The sequence below is a fragment of the Ranitomeya imitator genome, chromosome 8 (assembly GCF_032444005.1).
Source record: "Ranitomeya imitator isolate aRanImi1 chromosome 8, aRanImi1.pri, whole genome shotgun sequence".
Lineage (NCBI taxonomy): Eukaryota > Metazoa > Chordata > Amphibia > Anura > Dendrobatidae > Ranitomeya > Ranitomeya imitator.
Window position 1 is genome coordinate 73,160,270 of NC_091289.1, and position 16,961 is coordinate 73,177,230.

The window sequence follows — 16,961 nt, forward strand, 5'->3', positions numbered from 1 at the left end:
TCATTTTAAAAATAGACCCAGCATATCTCCCGAAAGTGGCTTCGAAGTTTCACAGGTCTCAAGAGATATCTCTCCCCTCCTTCTGTCCCAACCCTAAAAATAAGGAGGAACAAATATTACATACACTAGATGTAAGAAGATGTCTCTTACAATACCTAGAAGTCACTAGAGAGAGTAGGGAGGATCCCTCTCTGTGTGTTTCCAGGGTCCCCGGAAGGGGAAAAAAGCATCCAAAGCCACCATAGCAAGATGGATCACGGACGCCATCAGCCTTTCATACTCGGCAAGTGGAATGTCCGTTCCCGGGGAGGTCAAGGCTCACTCGACAAGGGCAGTGGCAACTTCTTTGGCGGAGAAGGCCGGAGCTTCTATTGACCAGATATGTAGAGCTGCTACCTGGTCCTCACCATCCACATTCTATAGGCACTATAGATTGGACCTAATCTCTTCTTCAGACCTTACCTTCGGTAAAAGGGTTCTAGAAGCGGTGCTACCTCCCTGAATGTACTGTCTATGCAATTCTCTCCGTGGTGCCGTCATGGGCGACAGAGAAAAATATAGTTCTTACCGATAACGGTATTTCTCTGAGCCCATGACGACACCCGTACATTCCCTCCCTTCACTTGTGGGTGCACACATCAACATAGTGCCATAGTCTAATCATAGTTTTTAAAGTCACGCGGTATCTCGTTATGCTAAACAGTTAAAACTAACAAATGTTTTAGTAGTCTCCCATCGTTTTCTATGTAAAACAACTGATGCGGGAGAGTGTTACCGCTTTTTATCTGTAGGTTTCCTGTCCTTGGTGGGCGGATCCCCTCTCCGTGGTGCCGTCATGGGCTCAGAGAAATACCGTTATCGGTAAGAACTATATTTTTTGCGGGACAAGATGACGCTTTCAGCGGTACCATGGTTATTTATATCTGTCTTTTTGATCGCGTGTTATTCCACTTTTTGTTCGGCGGTATGATAATAAAGCGTTGTGTTTTGCCTCGTGTTTTTTTTTTTTTTTCCCCTTACGGTGTTTACTGAAGGGGTTAACTAGTGGGCCAGTTTTATAGGTCGGGTCGTTACGGACGCGGCGATACTAAATATGTGTACTTTTATTGTTTTTTTTTATTATTTAGATAAAGAAATGTATTTATGGGAATAATATTTGGTTTTTTTTCATTATTTAGGAATATTTTTTTATTTTTTTTACACATTTGGAAAAATTTTTTTTTACTTTTTTACTTTGTCCCAGGGGGGGGGGACATCACAGATCGATAATCTGACAGTTTGCACAGCACTCTGTCAGATCACCGATCTGACATGCAGCACTGCAGGCTTCACAGTGCCTGCTCTGAGCAGGCTCTGTGAAGCCACCTCCCTCCCTACAGGACCCGGATGCCGCGGCCATCTTGGATCCGGGTCCAGCAAGGAGGAAGGAGGTAGGAGACCCTCGCAGCAACGCGTTCACATCGCGTTGCTGCGGGGGGCTCAGGGAAGCCCGCAGGGAGCCCCCTACCTGCGCGATGCTTCCCTATACCGCCGGCACATCGTGATCATGTTTGATCGCGGTGTGTCGGGGGTTAATGTGCCGGGGGCGGTCCTGCGATAGGCAGCTGACACCCGGCCGCGATCGGCCGCGCTCCCCCATGAGCGCGGCCGATCGCCTATGACGTACTATACCGTCGGTGGGAATTAAAGCCCACCCCACCTCGACGGTATAGTACGTCATATGGGATTAAGGGGTTAAACCCTCAGGTGCTTCACAAATTGATCTGTAAAAATGAAAAAGTACTTTCTTTTCGCCTCAATTTTTTCATTTTCACATGGGCAATAGGATAAAATGGATCCTAAAATTTGTTGGGCAATTTCTCCCGAGTACGCCGATACCTCATATGTGGGGGTAAACCACTGTTTGGGCACACGGCAGGGCTCGGAAGGGAAGGCACGCCATTTGGCTTTTTAAATGGAAAATTAGCTCCAATCATTAGTGGACACCATGTCACGTTTGGAGAGCCCCTGTGTGCCTAAGCATTGGAGATCCCCCAGAAATGACCCCATTTTGGAAACTAGACCCCCAAAGGAACTAATCTAGATGTGTGGTGAGCACTTTGAACCCCCAAGTGCTTCACAGAAGTTTATAACGCAGAGCCATGAAAATAAAAAAAAAATTTCTTTTCTCAAAAATGATTTTTTAGCCCACAATTTTTTATTTTCCCAAGGGTAACAGGAGAAATTTGCCCCCCAAAAGTTATTGTCCAGTTTCTCCTGAGTACGCTGATACCCCATATGTGGGGGTAAACCACTGTTTGGGCACACGTCGGGGCTCAGAAGGGAATTGGTGACGTTTTGAAATGCAGACTTTGATGGAATGGTCTGCGGGCGTCACGTTGCGTTTGCAGAGCCCCTGATGTGCCTAAACAGTAGAAACCCCCCACAAGTGACCCCATTTTGGAAACTAGACCCCCCAAGGATCTTATCTAGTTAGTCGTGAGCACTTTCAACCCCCCAGTGCTTCACAGAAGTTTATAACGCAGAACCGTAAAAATAAAAAATAATTTTTGTTTCCTCAAAAATTATGTTTTAGCAAGCAATTTTTTATTTCCGCAAGGGTAACAGGAGAAATTGGACCCCAGTAATTGTTGCCCGGTTTGTCCTGAGTACGCTGGTTCCCCATTTATGGGGGTAAACCACTGTTTGGGCGCACGTCGGGGCTCGGAAGGGAGGGAGCACCATTTGACTTTTTGAACGCAAGATTGGCTGGAATCAATGATGGCGCCATGTTGCATTTGGAGACCCCTGATGTGCCGTAACAGTGGAAACCCCTCAATTCTAACTTCAACACTAACCCCAACACACCCCTAACCCTTATTCCAACTGTAGCCATAACCCTAATCAGAACCCTAACCCCAACACACCCCTAACCACAACCCTAACCCCAACACACCCGTAACCCTAATCCCAACCCTAATCCTAACCCTAATCCCAACCCTAACCACAACTTTAACCCCAACACACCCCTAACCCTATCCATAACCCTTACCACAAGCCTAATCTTAATCCTATTTCCAACCCTAGCCCTAATTCCAACCCTAAATCTAATTCCAACCCTAACCCTAAGGCTATGTGCCCACGTTGCGGATTCGTGTGAGATTTTTCCGCATGATTTTTGAAAAATCTGCATGTAAAAGGCACTGCGTTTTACCTGCGGATTTACAGCAAATTTCCAGTGTTTTTTGTGCGGATTTCACCTGCGGATTCCTATTGAGGAACAGGTGTAAAACGCTGCGGAGTCCGCACAAAATTGACATGCTGCGGAAAATACAACGCAGCGTTTCCGCACGGTATTTTCCGCACAATGGGCACAGCGGATTTGGTTTTCCATAGGTTTACATGGTACTGTAAACCTGATGGAAAACTGCTACGAATTCGCAGCGGTCAATCCGCTGCGGATCCGCAGCCAAATCCGCACCGTGTGCAAATACCCTAAACCTAACCCTAGTTCTAACCCTAGCCCTAACCCTAACCCTAGTTCTAACCCTAGTGGAAAAAGGAAAAATATACATTTTCTTTATTTTATTATTGGCCCTACCTATTGGGGTGATAAGGGGGGGGGGGGTCATTTACTATTTTTTTTTTATTTTGATCTCTGTGATAGGTTATATCACAGTGATCAAAATATACTTGGAACGAATCTGCCGGCCGGCAGATTCGGCGGGCGCACCGCGCATGTGCCCAGGGAGTAGACGGACGGACACTGGGAGGCCCGGTAAGTATAAGGGGGGAGATCTGAGCATGGGGGGTGGCATCGGAGCACGGGGGGGAGCGGCAGGAGGACGGGGGAGCAGACAGGACGGCGGAGGGGAGCGGACCACAGAACGGAGGACCGGGGAGGAGATCGTGGGGGGGGGGGGGGGTTTGTACACTAGTGTTTCCAGCCATGTCCGATGATATTGCAGCATCGGCCATGGATGGAATGTAATATTTCACCAGTTTTTTAGGTGAAATATTACAAATCGCTCTGATTGGCAGTTTCACTTTCAACAGCCAATCAGAGCGATCGTAGCCACGGGGGGGGGGGGGGGTGTGAAGCCACCCCCCCTGGGCTAAAGTACCACTTCCCCTGTCCCTGCAGATCAGGTGAAATTGGAGTTAACCCTTTCACCCGATCTGCAGGGACGCGATCTTTCCATGACGCCACATAGGCGTCATGGGTCGGATTGGCACCGACTTTCATGACGCCTACGTGGCGTCATGGGTCGGGAAGGGGTTAATAGGGGTGCCCAAACTTTTTCATATAGCTGTAAAAGGAGAAGAAAACCCAGTGAAAGTGTTCCATTTCCGGAGTGTCTATATGTAAAGACGGCAGGTAATTTAGGATTCCCCCCATTCACTCCCACATGAGATCACATCCAATCTTCTTCTTCTGCTGGGGTTATAAAGAAAGAGGAAGAACCCTTGTAAATAATCTTGAGACGTGCTGGATAAATCATTGAATATAAAATGTTGTTTTCCCTGAGTTGTTTCTTTATCTCCATGAATTGGGCACGTTGTTTCTGCAATTCCATAGAGAAATCAAGGAATATTGATATAGTGGCATTATTAAATTTTATGGGGCTTTTTTTGTCTTGCCTTGCGGAGCACTGCATCTCTATCCCTGCAATTCAAAAGGCGCGCCAAAAAGTGTCTCGGTGGGGCGCCCGGGGGAAGAGGTTTTGTTGGTTCTCTGTGATGAGCCCTTTCCACAGAGAAGGTAGAGAAGAATTCTTCTCCCAAAGTATCTTTAACCCCTTAACGACCGCAGATACGCCTTTTAACGGCGGCCGCTAAGGGTACTTAAACCACAGCGCCGTTAATTAACGGCGCTGTGGAAAAAGTAAATAGCGCCCCCCAGAGTCGGATTTTCTCCGGGGTCTCGGCTGCCGGGGGTAGCCGAGACCCCAGAGAACATGATTCGGGGGGGGGGGGGGGGGTTTACCGACCCCGCATTTGCGATCGCCGGTAATTAACCGTTTACCGGCGATCGCAAAAAAAAAACAAAATGCGATTTCTTTTTAATTTCTCTGTTCTCCGATGTGATTGCACATCAGAGGACAGAGAAATGGGGTCCCAGGTAGCCCCCAATACTTACCTGTCTCCCCCGGTGCTCCTCGTGGCTCCCGATGGGCGCCGCCATCTTCAAAATGGCTGGCGCATGCGCAGTGCGCCCGCCGGCCGGCATCGGGAGAATCTTTAAGGTCTCGGCTGCCGGGGGTAGCCGAGACCCCAAAGAACATGATCGGGGTCGGTTTTACCGACCCCTGTTTTGCGATCGCCGGTAATTAACTGTTTACCGGCGACCGCAAAAAAAAAAAAAAAAAGCAAAGTGTAATTCTCTGTCCTCTGATGTGATCGCACATCAGAGGACAGAGAAATAGGGGGATTCGGGGACCCTATTATACTTACCGGTCTCCCTGGTCCTCCTGCTGCTCCTCCTGGCTGCCGGGGAAAAGAAAATGGCGGGCGCATGCGCAGTGCGCCCGCCATCTATCGCCATCTGCCGGCCGGCAGGAGAAGAGCAGTTGGGGCTAAAATTAGGGCTAGGGTTAGGGCTAGGGTTAGGGGCTAGGGTTAGGGTTAGGGCTAGGGCTAAGTTTAGGGTTAGGGTTGGGGCTAAATTTAGGGTTAGGGTTGGGGCTAAATTTAGGGTTAGGCTTCTTTCACACTTGCGTCGGTACGGGGCCGTCGCAATGCGTCGGCCCGACATACCGACGCACGTTGTGAAAATTGTGTGAGCATCCGCTGCCCAATCTATGTCCTGGGGAGGAGGGGGCGGAGTTACGGCCACGCATGCGCGGTCAGAAATGGCGGATGCGACGTACAAAAAAAGTTACATTGAACGTTTTTTGTGCCGATGGTCCGCCAAAACACAACTGATCCAGTGCACGACGGACGTGACGTGTGGCCATCCGTCACGATCCGTCGGCAATACAAGTCTATGGGCAAAAAACGCATCCTGCGGGCACATTTGCAGGATCCGTTTTTTGTCCAAAACGATGGATTGCGACGGATGCCAAACGACGCAAGTGTTAAAGTAGCCTTAGGGCTAGGGTTGGGGCTAAAGTTAGGGTTAGATTTGGGATTAGGGTTAGGGTTTGGATTAGAGTTGGTATTAGGGTTAGGGTTGGCATTAGGGTTACGCTTGGGATTAGGGTTAGGTTTGGGATTAGGGTTAAGGTTAGGGTTGTGATTAGGGGTGTATTGGGATTAGGGTTAGGTTTGAGGTTAGGGTTGAGATTAGGATTAGGGGTGTGTTGGATTTAGGGTTTTGATTAGGGTTATGGTTAGGGTTGACATTAGGGTTGTTTTGGGGTAAGGGTTGTGATTATGGTTAGGGTTAGTGATTAGGATTATGGATCAGGTTGGGATTAGGGTTAGGGGTGTGTTGGGGTTAGGGTTGGAGCTAGAATTGGGGGGTTTCCACTGTTTAGGTACATCAGGGGGTCTCCAAACACGACAGCCAATTTTGCGCTCAAAAAGTCAAATGGTGCTCCCTCCCTTCTGAGCTCTGCTGTGCGCCCAAACAGTGGGTTACCCCCACATATGGGGCATCAGCGTACTCGGGATAAATTGGACAACAACTTTAGTGGTCCAATTTCTCCTGTTACCATTGTGAAAATAAAAACTTGGGGGCTACAAAATCTTTTTTGTGGAAAAAAAAATATTTTTTTATTTTCACGACTCTGCATTCTAAACTTCTGTGAAGCACTTGGGCATTCAAAGTTCTCACCACACATCTAGATAAGTTCCTTGGGGGGTCTAGTTTCCAAAATGGGGTCACTTGTGGGGGGTTTCTACTGTTTAGGCACATCAGGGGCTCTCCAAACACGACATGGCGTCCGATCTCAATTACAGACAATTCTACATTGAAAAAGTAAAACGGCACTCCTCCTCTTCCAACTCTGCGGTGCGCCCAAACAGTGGTTTACCCCCACATATTGGGTATCGACGTACTCAGGAGAAATTGCACTACAACTTTTGTGGTCTAATTTCTCCTGTTAGCCTTGTGAAAATAAAAATTTGGGGGCAAAAAGATCATTTTTGTGTAAACAAATGCGATTTTTTTATTTTCACGGCTCTACGTTATAAACTTCTGTGAAGCTCTTGAGGGTTCAAAGTGCTCACCACACATCTAGATAAGTTCCTTAAGGGGTCTAGTTTACAAAATGGTGTCACTTGTGGGGGGGTTTCCACTGTTTAAGCACATCAGGGGCTCTCTAAACGTGACATGGCGTTTGATCTCAATTCCAGCCAATTCTGCATTGAAAAAGTCAAACAGCGCTCCTTCACTTCCAAGTTCTGTGGTGCGCCCAAACAGTGGTTTACCCCCACATATGGGGTATTGGCGTATTCAGGAGAAATTGCATAACAAAATTTATGGTTACATTTCTGTTTTTACACTTGTGAAAATAAAAAAAATGGTTCTGAATTAAAATGTTTGCAAAAAAAAGTTAAATGTTCATTTTTTCCTTCCACATTGTTTCAGTTCCTGTGAAGCACGTAAAGGGTTAATAAACTTCTTGAATGTGGTTTTGAGACCCTTGAGGGGTGTAGTTTTTAGAATGGTGTCACACTTGGTTATTTTCTATCATATAGACCCCTCAAAATGACTTCAAATGTGATGTGGTCCCTAAAAAAAAAAAAAAAAGGTGTTGTAAAAATGAGAAATTGCTGGTCAACTTTTAAAAAAAAAATTTGTTTCCAAAATTGTGCTGATATAAAGTAGACATGTGGGAAATGTTATTTATTAACTATTTTTCATGACATATCTCTCTGATTTAAGGGCATAAAAATACAAAGTTTGAAAATTGCAAAATTTAAAAAATTTTCGCCATATTTCCGTTTTTTTCATAAATAATCGCAAGTAATATCGAAGAAATGTTACCACTAACATGAAGTACGATATGTCACGAAAAAACAAACTCGGAATCAGCGGGATCCGTTGAAGCGTTCCAGAGTTATAACCTCATAAAGTGACAGTGGTCAGAATTGCAAAAATTGGCTCGGTCATTAAGTACCAAATTGGCTCTGTCACTAAGGGGTTACGCCAATTCTCCAGGAATTGTTACGGTTGCTGACCCTCTGAGCGTTCTGGGAGCCCAATAATGCGGATATTATTTTGACGTAGTCTATTTTCCAGGTCGTCCACCTTTTTGCTTCCAGGCATTTATAGAACCAGCCACTTTCGTCAATTTAGTTTCCATGGGCACAGAGTTGTCTTCCAGGCAAAATACCCGGGACTCCACCTCCGTAATGCGGCCCCTCGTAGATTGCATGTACTGTCGCAGGCATCCCACCTCAGAGTGCACCTCCACTATTTCCCAGTTAAGGATGTCCTGGTTTTTTTTTTTTAGTCAGATAAATTTTTATTAAGGAAAAACAATTATATCAAATGACATCAAGCTATTATTCACAGATAGTCATATATTTTTATGAACAAAACTCCCCCCCTTTCCCCCCCATTCCCCCCCCATCCCTCCCCCCTTCGAGACTCCCTTAATGCTATCCTCATTTCCCATCCGATATTTCTTCCCCAATCCAAATACAATTGTATAGTATGAACATCATCTATAGCATTATGCATCCTCCCCACAAATCTAATTCCGTTCTATCCATGGCTGCCATATCTTTTGAAATACATTGAGTTTATTTCTCTTAGTTAGATACTTTTTTCCAAAGACATACTGATAGGGATTCTAGATTGTGAGCCCCATCGGGGACAGTGATAATGTGTGCAAAATTGTAAAGCGCTGCGGAAAATTGTAAAGCGCTGCGGAATATGTTAGCGCTATATAAAAATAAAGATTATTATTATTATTTTATTATTAAAATTATATGATCCGCCTGCGTAAGAAAGTCTCGTCTAGTTGGAGGCTCCTCCCTGATCCAGAACCGAGCTATCAATTTCCTTGCTATGAATAACAATCTAGCAATCGCCAGTTTAACCATAGATACTGCTGCTATTTCTTCCACATAACCTAATATACAGACCAAAGGGTCTCTGGGAATGACACACCTATATACCAATTCAGTCCAATTCAATACAACTGCCCAGAAGGCAGACAATCCAGGGCAGTGCCACAGCATGTGTAACATGTCTGCCTGTTCCTGTGAACATCGTGGACACTCGGAATCAGACCTCAAACCCATCTTGAACAGTCTATCGGGAGTTCTGTAAGCTCTATGAATCACATATAATTGAGACATCCTCCCCGGTTCGCTCATAGAGATCTTAGTCACGTATTCTAAAATAGATTCCTATCTATCATCATTTATCTCTCCCAATTCGGCTTTCCATTTCCCTCTAGACTTGATGGGATGTTTGGCTAGAAAGGTGAATAATAAATCTCTATACACTTCTGAAATTGCCCCCCTTGTCCCGCTGTTCTCCAAAATGGAAGCCAGCGTGATATCAATCTGGTTCTCAATAAGTTTTCTCCGACATTGCGACTGATACGCATGCTGAATTGTTTTATAATGATATAAATTTAAATGTGATAACTGGAATTCTGTTTGTAACTCCACGAATGGCTTAAGTCTCCCTTGACCCATTAGCTGACCCATCCTTCTAATTCCTGCCTCTCTCCAGTGCCCAAATCCTCCATTTGCTTAAATTCTTGTAAATTTATATTATCCTATATAGGAGAGTATTTGGTAAGGCCTGTGACACCCCTAATCTGTTTAACTTTTTCCCATACCTTATGAATTAGGAGAACAGTAGGAAACCGAGAACCCAGTTTCAAAAATTGCCCCCCTTCCAAACTCTCACCCAGAGGCCATTTTCCAATCAAATATCTCAAACTACTGGGCGATTGCCCCTTTCCCATCTCCTCCCCCCATCCTCCAATATGCTGGCATTGTGCTGATAAAAAATATACCCAAGGGTTAGGGAGCACCAAGCCTCCTTCCGCCTTTGGCCTCTGCAAAGTTTCTTGTTTAAACCTTGGGCTCCCCCCCCCCCCCATATTAGCTCGCCAAACATCGATTTAATTTTACAGAACCTACTCTGCGGAATCCAAATTGGAGAATTATGCAGTACATATAACAGCTGTGGCATCACAATCATCTTCAAAAGGTTCACTCTTCCAATTACAGAGAGATGTAAAGTATATAACAGAGCCCACGCAGTATGTAACACGGCCCAAGTAGTATATAGCAATGTGGGCACTATATCCGCGGTTAAAAAAGACTTAAAATAAAAAATAAACATATACTCACCTTCCGAAGGCCCCTTTAAGTCTTGGCGCCTGTGTGCGGTGCACGCGGCAGCTTCCGGTCCCAGGGTTGGTATGAGCGCAGGACCTGTGATGACGTCGTGGTCACATGACCGTGATGTCATGGCAGGCCCTTCTCGCATAGCATCCTTGGCACCGGAACCTGCCGCTTGCACTGCCGAGGACAGCAGGCCTCGTCGGAGGGTGAGAATAACCTTTTTTTTTTTTATTATTATTATTTGTAACATTAGATCGTTTTACTATTGGTGCTGCATACGCAGCATCAATAGTAAAAAGTTGGTAACACAGGGTTAATAGCTGCATTAACGGAGTGCATTACACCGCGGTCCGTTAACTCTGGCATTAACCCTGTGTGAGCGCTCAGCGCTGACTGCAGGGCGGTAAAGCAGCGGCCATTTCGCTGCCAGACTATGGCCGTCGCTGATTAGTCGTGGCAATGGTCATGGGCGTTTTGTCACGACCAATCAGCGACTTGGATTTCCATGACAGACAGAGGCCGCGACCAATGAATATCCGTGACAGACAGACGGAAGTGACCCTTAGACAATTATATAGTAGATTAACCCTATATCTGCAAGTAAATAACGTTTTCAAAGGGTACACGTTCCCTTTGAAAACACATTTTACAGAAGTAATTTTCTGCTGATACTTTCCCTTTGATCATTTTGGAACAATGATTGCCGCAGTCATTTCTACAATTTCATATTCATATGGTCCTTCCCTAAATGATTGAAATTGTAATATTTGCTTATAAACAAGTGCTGGTCTACTGGCTAAAGTTTCTCTGTGGGGAGAGGCCAAATCTGTGTTAGGTGAGCTATAAGCTACGCAATATTCTAGGAATTTAAATATGCAATAAGTTGGTTCATAGAGGAATCGGCTATGTTCATGAATGAATGTGGGAATTATAAATATGCAATAAGTTGGTTTAGAGAGGAGTCGGCTATGTTCATGAATGAATGTGGGAATTATAAATATGCAATAAGTTGGTTCAAAGAGGAATCGGCTATGTTCATGAATGAATGTGGGAATTATAAATATGCAATAAGTTGGTTCAAAGAGGAATCGGCTATGTTCATGAATGAATGTGGGAATTATAAATATGCAATAAGTTGGTTCAGAGAGGAGTCGGCTATGTTCATGAATGAATGTGGGAATTATAAATATGCAATAAGTTGGTTCAAAGAGGAATCGGCTATGTTCATGAATGAATGTGGGAATTATAAATATGCAATAAGTTGGTTCAGAGAGGAGTCGGCTATGTTCATGAATGAATGTGGGAATTATAAATATGCAATAAGTTGGTTCAAAGAGGAATCGGCTATGTTCATGAATGAATGTGGGAATTATAAATATGCAATAAGTTGGTTCATAGAGGAATCGGCTATGTTCATGAATGAATGTGGGAATTATAAATATGCAATAAGTTGGTTCAGAGAGGAGTCGGCTATGTTCATGAATGAATGTGGGAATTATAAATATGCAATAAGTTGGTTCAAAGAGGAATCGGCTATGTTCATGAATGAATGTGGGAATTATAAATATGCAATAAGTTGGTTCATAGAGGAATCGGCTATGTTCATGAATGAATGTGGGAATTATAAATATGCAATAAGTTGGTTCAGAGAGGAGTCGGCTATGTTCATGAATGAATGTGGGAATTATTTGCTGGGACATTAGCAAAACAGTTGTTTGAAGATTAGTAATATTGCCTTAATTATTATCATATCTTTTATTTTAGGAGTTAGAATTTTAAAGCAGAGTGGATTTTGTCAGCCTTCCTGGCCTAATGCCTCCTCCCTCATCCGAGGGTGGACGTGGTGGAGGAGGGCCCAAGGAGGAGGATGAATTGCTAATAATGGAAAGACCTTCTGCTCCTAGTCCGAAGAGTGAGACAATTGCCAATGATTTGCAAGAATTGTCTTTACAACCTGGATATGAGTTACCATCTGCTGCTCTCGGACTGAAAACTCCACCGCTCAGTGAACGGAAAAATGGTAACCTATAGAGAACGTAATTTACGATTATTGTTTTCTAAAAGTTTTATTTTAGTAACGTGTGTTCTTCTTTAAATACTTGGCAATGTATACATTTTATTATTCAATTCTGGAAAAGCTAGGTCTAGATGCTACCAACCATATGTTGCAGGGCTTAGCCAACACAGCCTGGTTGAGGATCACTAGCTGAACAATTAAAGAGGTTGTCTACTAGTGGGACAACCCCTTCTCAATCTGAATGTATGTCCCCGTTAAAATAAAAACCCTTGTACTCGTCTCCCATGCCGGTGCCACTCCAGCCGTGTCAGTACTTGGTTTCAGGGGAGGTTATGTCATGCCAGCCCTGCGCCCAATCAGCGCTATGGTAACCGTCCTCGCCTTTTGAACGTATACGTGATCAAGAGTGAGTGAGGGCAGCCGCAGCTCTGACTTCCCGCTAATGATCAATAGGTCTGAAGGTGGGGACAATGACCACAGCAATTATTGGGTGCAGGGGTCACGTGACACAACGTCCCCTGAATCCAAGTACCGACATTGCTGGAACGGAGCCAACACGGGAGGGGAGTACAAGGGTTTTTATTTTAACATGGGCACATTTTCAGATTGGGAAGGGAGTGTCCTAGTAGTGGAGAACCCCTTCAAATAAAATATGAAAATTAAATTTCTCCCGCTGCTTCCTGTTTTGTAACGGATTCAGTGATTGTGATGAATACGAAATGTTCACACGAGAATTGAGTAAGCGAACGTAAACGTATAGACTTGAGTATAAGCCGACTCGAATACAGTTAGGTCCATATATATTTGGACAGACAACATTTTTCTAATTTTGGTTATAGACATTAACACAATGAATTTTAAACAAAACAATTCAGATGCAGTTGAAGTTCAGACTTTCAGCTTTCATTTGAGGGTATCCACATTAAAATTGGATGAAGGGTTTAGGAGTTTCAGCTCCTTAACCCTGTTTTTAAAGAGACCAAAAGTAATTGGACAATTGACTCCAAGGCTATTTCATGGACAGGTTTGGGCAATTCCTTCGTTATGTCATTCTCAATTAAGCAGATAAAAGGCCTGGAGTGTGGTGCTTGCATTTGGAAGGTTTTGTTGTGAAGTAAACATGCGGTCAAAGGAGTTCTCCATGCAGGTGAAACAAGCCATGCTTAAACTGTGGAAACAGAAAAAACCCATCCGAGAAATTGCTACAATATTAGTAGTGGCAAAATCTACAGTTTGGTACATCCTAAGAAAGAAAGAAACCACTGGTGAACTCATCAATGCAAAAAAACCTGGGCGCGCACGGAAGACAACAGTGGTGGATGATCGCAGAATAATCTCCATGGTGAAGAGAAATCCCTTCACAACAGCCAACCAAGTGAACAACACTCTCCAGGAGGTCGGCGTATCAATATCCAAATCTACCATAAAGAGAAGACTGCATGAAAGTAAATACAGAGGGTTCACTGCACGGTGCAAGCCACTCATAAGCATCAAGAATAAAAAGGCTAGACTGGACTTTACTAAAAAAAAATCTAAAAAAGCCAGCACAGTTCTGGAAGAACATTCTTTGGACAGATGAAACCTAGATCAACCTCTACCAGAATGATGGAAAGAGAAAAGTATGGCGAAGGCGTGGTACAGATCATGATCCAAAGCATACCACATCATCTGTAAAACACGGCGGAGGCAGTGTGATGGCTTGGGCATGCATGGCTGCCAGTGGCCCTGGGTCACTAGTGTTTATTGATGATGTGACACAGGACAGAAGCAGCCGAATGAATTCTGAGGTATTCAGAGACATACTGTGTGCTCAGATCCAGCCAAATGCAGCCAAACTGATTGGTCATCGTGTCATACTACAGATGGACAATGACCAAAAACATAAAGCCAAAGCAACCCAGAAGTTTATTAAAGCAAAGAAGTGGAATATTTTTGAATGGCCAAGTCAGTCACCTGATCTCAACCCAATTGAGCATGCATTTCACTTGTTGAGGACTAAACTTCAGACAGAAAGGCCCAAAAACAAACCGCAACTGAAAACCACCGCAGTGAAGGCCTGGCAGAGCATCAAAAAGGAGGAAACACAGCGTCTGGTGATGTCCATGAGTTCAAGACTTCAGGCAGTCATTGCCAACAAAGGGTTTTCAACCAAGTACTAGAAATGAACATTTTATTTAAAATTATTTAATCTGTCCAATTACTTTTGGTACCTTTAACAACAGGGTGGCACATGTTAAGGAGCTGAAACTCCTGAACCCTTCATCCAATTTTAATGTTGATACCCTCAAATGAAAGCTGAAAGTCTGAACTTCAACTGCATCTGAATTGTTTTGTTTAAAATTCATTCTGGTAATGTCTATAACCAAAATTTAGAAAAATGTTGCCTCTGTCCAAATATATATGGACCTAACTGTATAAACCGAGGCACCTACTTTTGCCAAGGAAAACTGGATAAGCTTATTGAAAGTATAAGCCGGGTACGCATTGTCCCCTCATTCCTGTCCTGCTATGCATGGCTCTCCCTTTCCTGTCCTGGTATGAATACCTCCCCATCCCTGTCTGTGTGCCTTCCCTGTCGTTGTATGCATGCTTCCCCTTCCCTGTTCTGGTATGCATGCCTCCGCCGTTCCGTCCATGTATGCATGCCTTCCCTTTTCCGTCCCTGTATACATGCCTCCTTATCCCCTATCCCTGTGTGTATGTTTCCTATTTGAAAAAAAAAACAAAACAACAAAACATCACACTCGCCTATCTGCGCGCCCTTGGTGCTGGTACTGCATCTTGTTCCGGCCACCGGCGCCTGCCTGCTGCTGTTCCTGTTCTCAGCGGTCACGTGGTCTCACTTATTACGGCGGCGTCACACTCAGCGTATGAAAATACGGTCCGTTATTTACGGCCGTAATACGCAGAAAAGTCCCCAAAATAGTGATCCGTATGTCATCCGTAGGCATGGTGTGTCAGTGTATTTTGCGCATGTCATCCTCCGTATGTAATCCGTATGGCATCCGCACTGCGAGATTTTCTCGCAGGCTTGCAATACGGACATACAATGGATCCATGGGCTCAAATAATCATACAAACATATATACTGTGTGTGTATGTTTATATACATGCATATCATACAGCGCTAGATAGCAGAAAAGCCGGTAATTCAATTGCCGGCTTTTCCTATCTCCTTCTGAAACCCAACATGATATGAGACATGGTTTACATACAGTAAACCATCTCATATCCCTTCTTTTATTACATATTTCTCTTTAGTAATGGAAGAAGTGTCTGTATGTTAAATTTGGTGTCTCTAGCTATTAAAATAAAGGGTTAAATCGCGGAAAAAATTGGCGTGGGCTCCCGTGCAATTTTCTTCGCCAGAATGGTAAAGCCAGTGACTGAGGGCAGATATAATAATAATAATAATAATAATAATTTTTATTTATATAGCGCCAACATATTCCGCAGCACTTTACAATTAAGCGTGGACATGTACAGACAATAAATTCAGTATAAGTTAAGACAATTTAAACAGTGACATTAGGGGTGAGGTCCCTGCTCGCAAGCTTACAATCTACAAGGAAATGGGGGGACAAAATAGGTGAAAAGTGCTTATTTCAGGTCTGGCAATTATAATAAATAGGGATTTTCATATGAAGCTGCATGATCCGGTCATCAGCCCGTGTGTTTAAGTGCAAGAGTCAAGTATCAAGTGCAGTTATCGTGTGCATGGAGGGTGCGGAGACAGATGAATAGTAGGGTGCAGATTCACATGCAGATAATATTTGGAAGGAGGGAACAGGACAAAGCAGTGTGCAAAGCAGTCATCAAAGCAAAAGGTGGCTACTTTGAAGAACCTAGAATATAAGACATAATTTCAGTTGTTTCACACTTTTTTGTTACGTATGCAATTCCACATGTGTTAATTCATAGTTTTGATGCCTTCAGTGTGAATGCACAATTTTCATAGTCATGAAAATACAGAAAAATCTTTAAATGAGGTGTCCAAACTTTTGGTCTGTACTAATAGATCTATCTATCTATCTATCTATCTATCTATCTATCTATCTATCTATCTATCTATCTATCTATCTAGATATATATTATTTAATTTTTTAAATCGTAACAAACACGTTACATTAACACACACTGTCCCTGTCTTCACTAGTGCATTCATTCAGGAAGTAGATGTGAATACTTTTCTGTCCAATGATGACTAAAATATTCTCGGAGTGATGCCTTTATTGGGTAGCCAGAAAATGTTTTCAAGCTTTCAGAGCACAGGGGCTCCTTTTTCAGGCAAGATTAGAAATTGATTAATAAGAAAAAAGCACACCATTTAAGGGATAGTACAGTGGGACATTTGTTCATGAGGTAGGAGGTGTGATGCCTCCTAAAGATAAGCCAAGGAGATCTAATTATGCATTTTGTTACAAATGGAGAGGTGTCCTTAATTATCTGGAGTGTCTCAGGTGGAGGTGTGAATTGTATCCATATAGTGAGTCATAAATCCAGGTGTTAAATTGAGTCCTAGTGTCAAAGAAGTGAACATCTTTATCAGTTTGAATTCCCAATTTTTTCTTTCTGTGTCATCCTTAAAGTTACCTTTTAGTATTTAAGGTACCATCACACTAAGCGACGTTGCAGCGATACCGACAACGATCCAGATCGCTGCAGCGTCGCTGTTTGGTCGCTGGAGAGCTGTCACACAGACAGC

At 43.7% G+C, this 16,961-nt stretch overlaps 1 protein-coding gene across 3 annotated transcripts in view; it reads left to right on the forward strand.

Moving 5' to 3' along the window:
- MRTFA (myocardin related transcription factor A) overlaps window positions 1–16,961 on the forward strand; it is a 179,495-nt gene that overhangs the window by 26,539 nt on the left and 135,995 nt on the right. For all 3 annotated transcript variants that reach the window (XM_069737074.1, XM_069737075.1, XM_069737077.1), the window contains exon 2: window positions 12,004–12,259. In XM_069737074.1, the coding sequence (XP_069593175.1) occupies window positions 12,052–12,259 (208 nt within the window). In that variant the 5' untranslated portion in view covers window positions 12,004–12,051. The remainder of the gene's footprint in view (window positions 1–12,003; window positions 12,260–16,961) is intronic.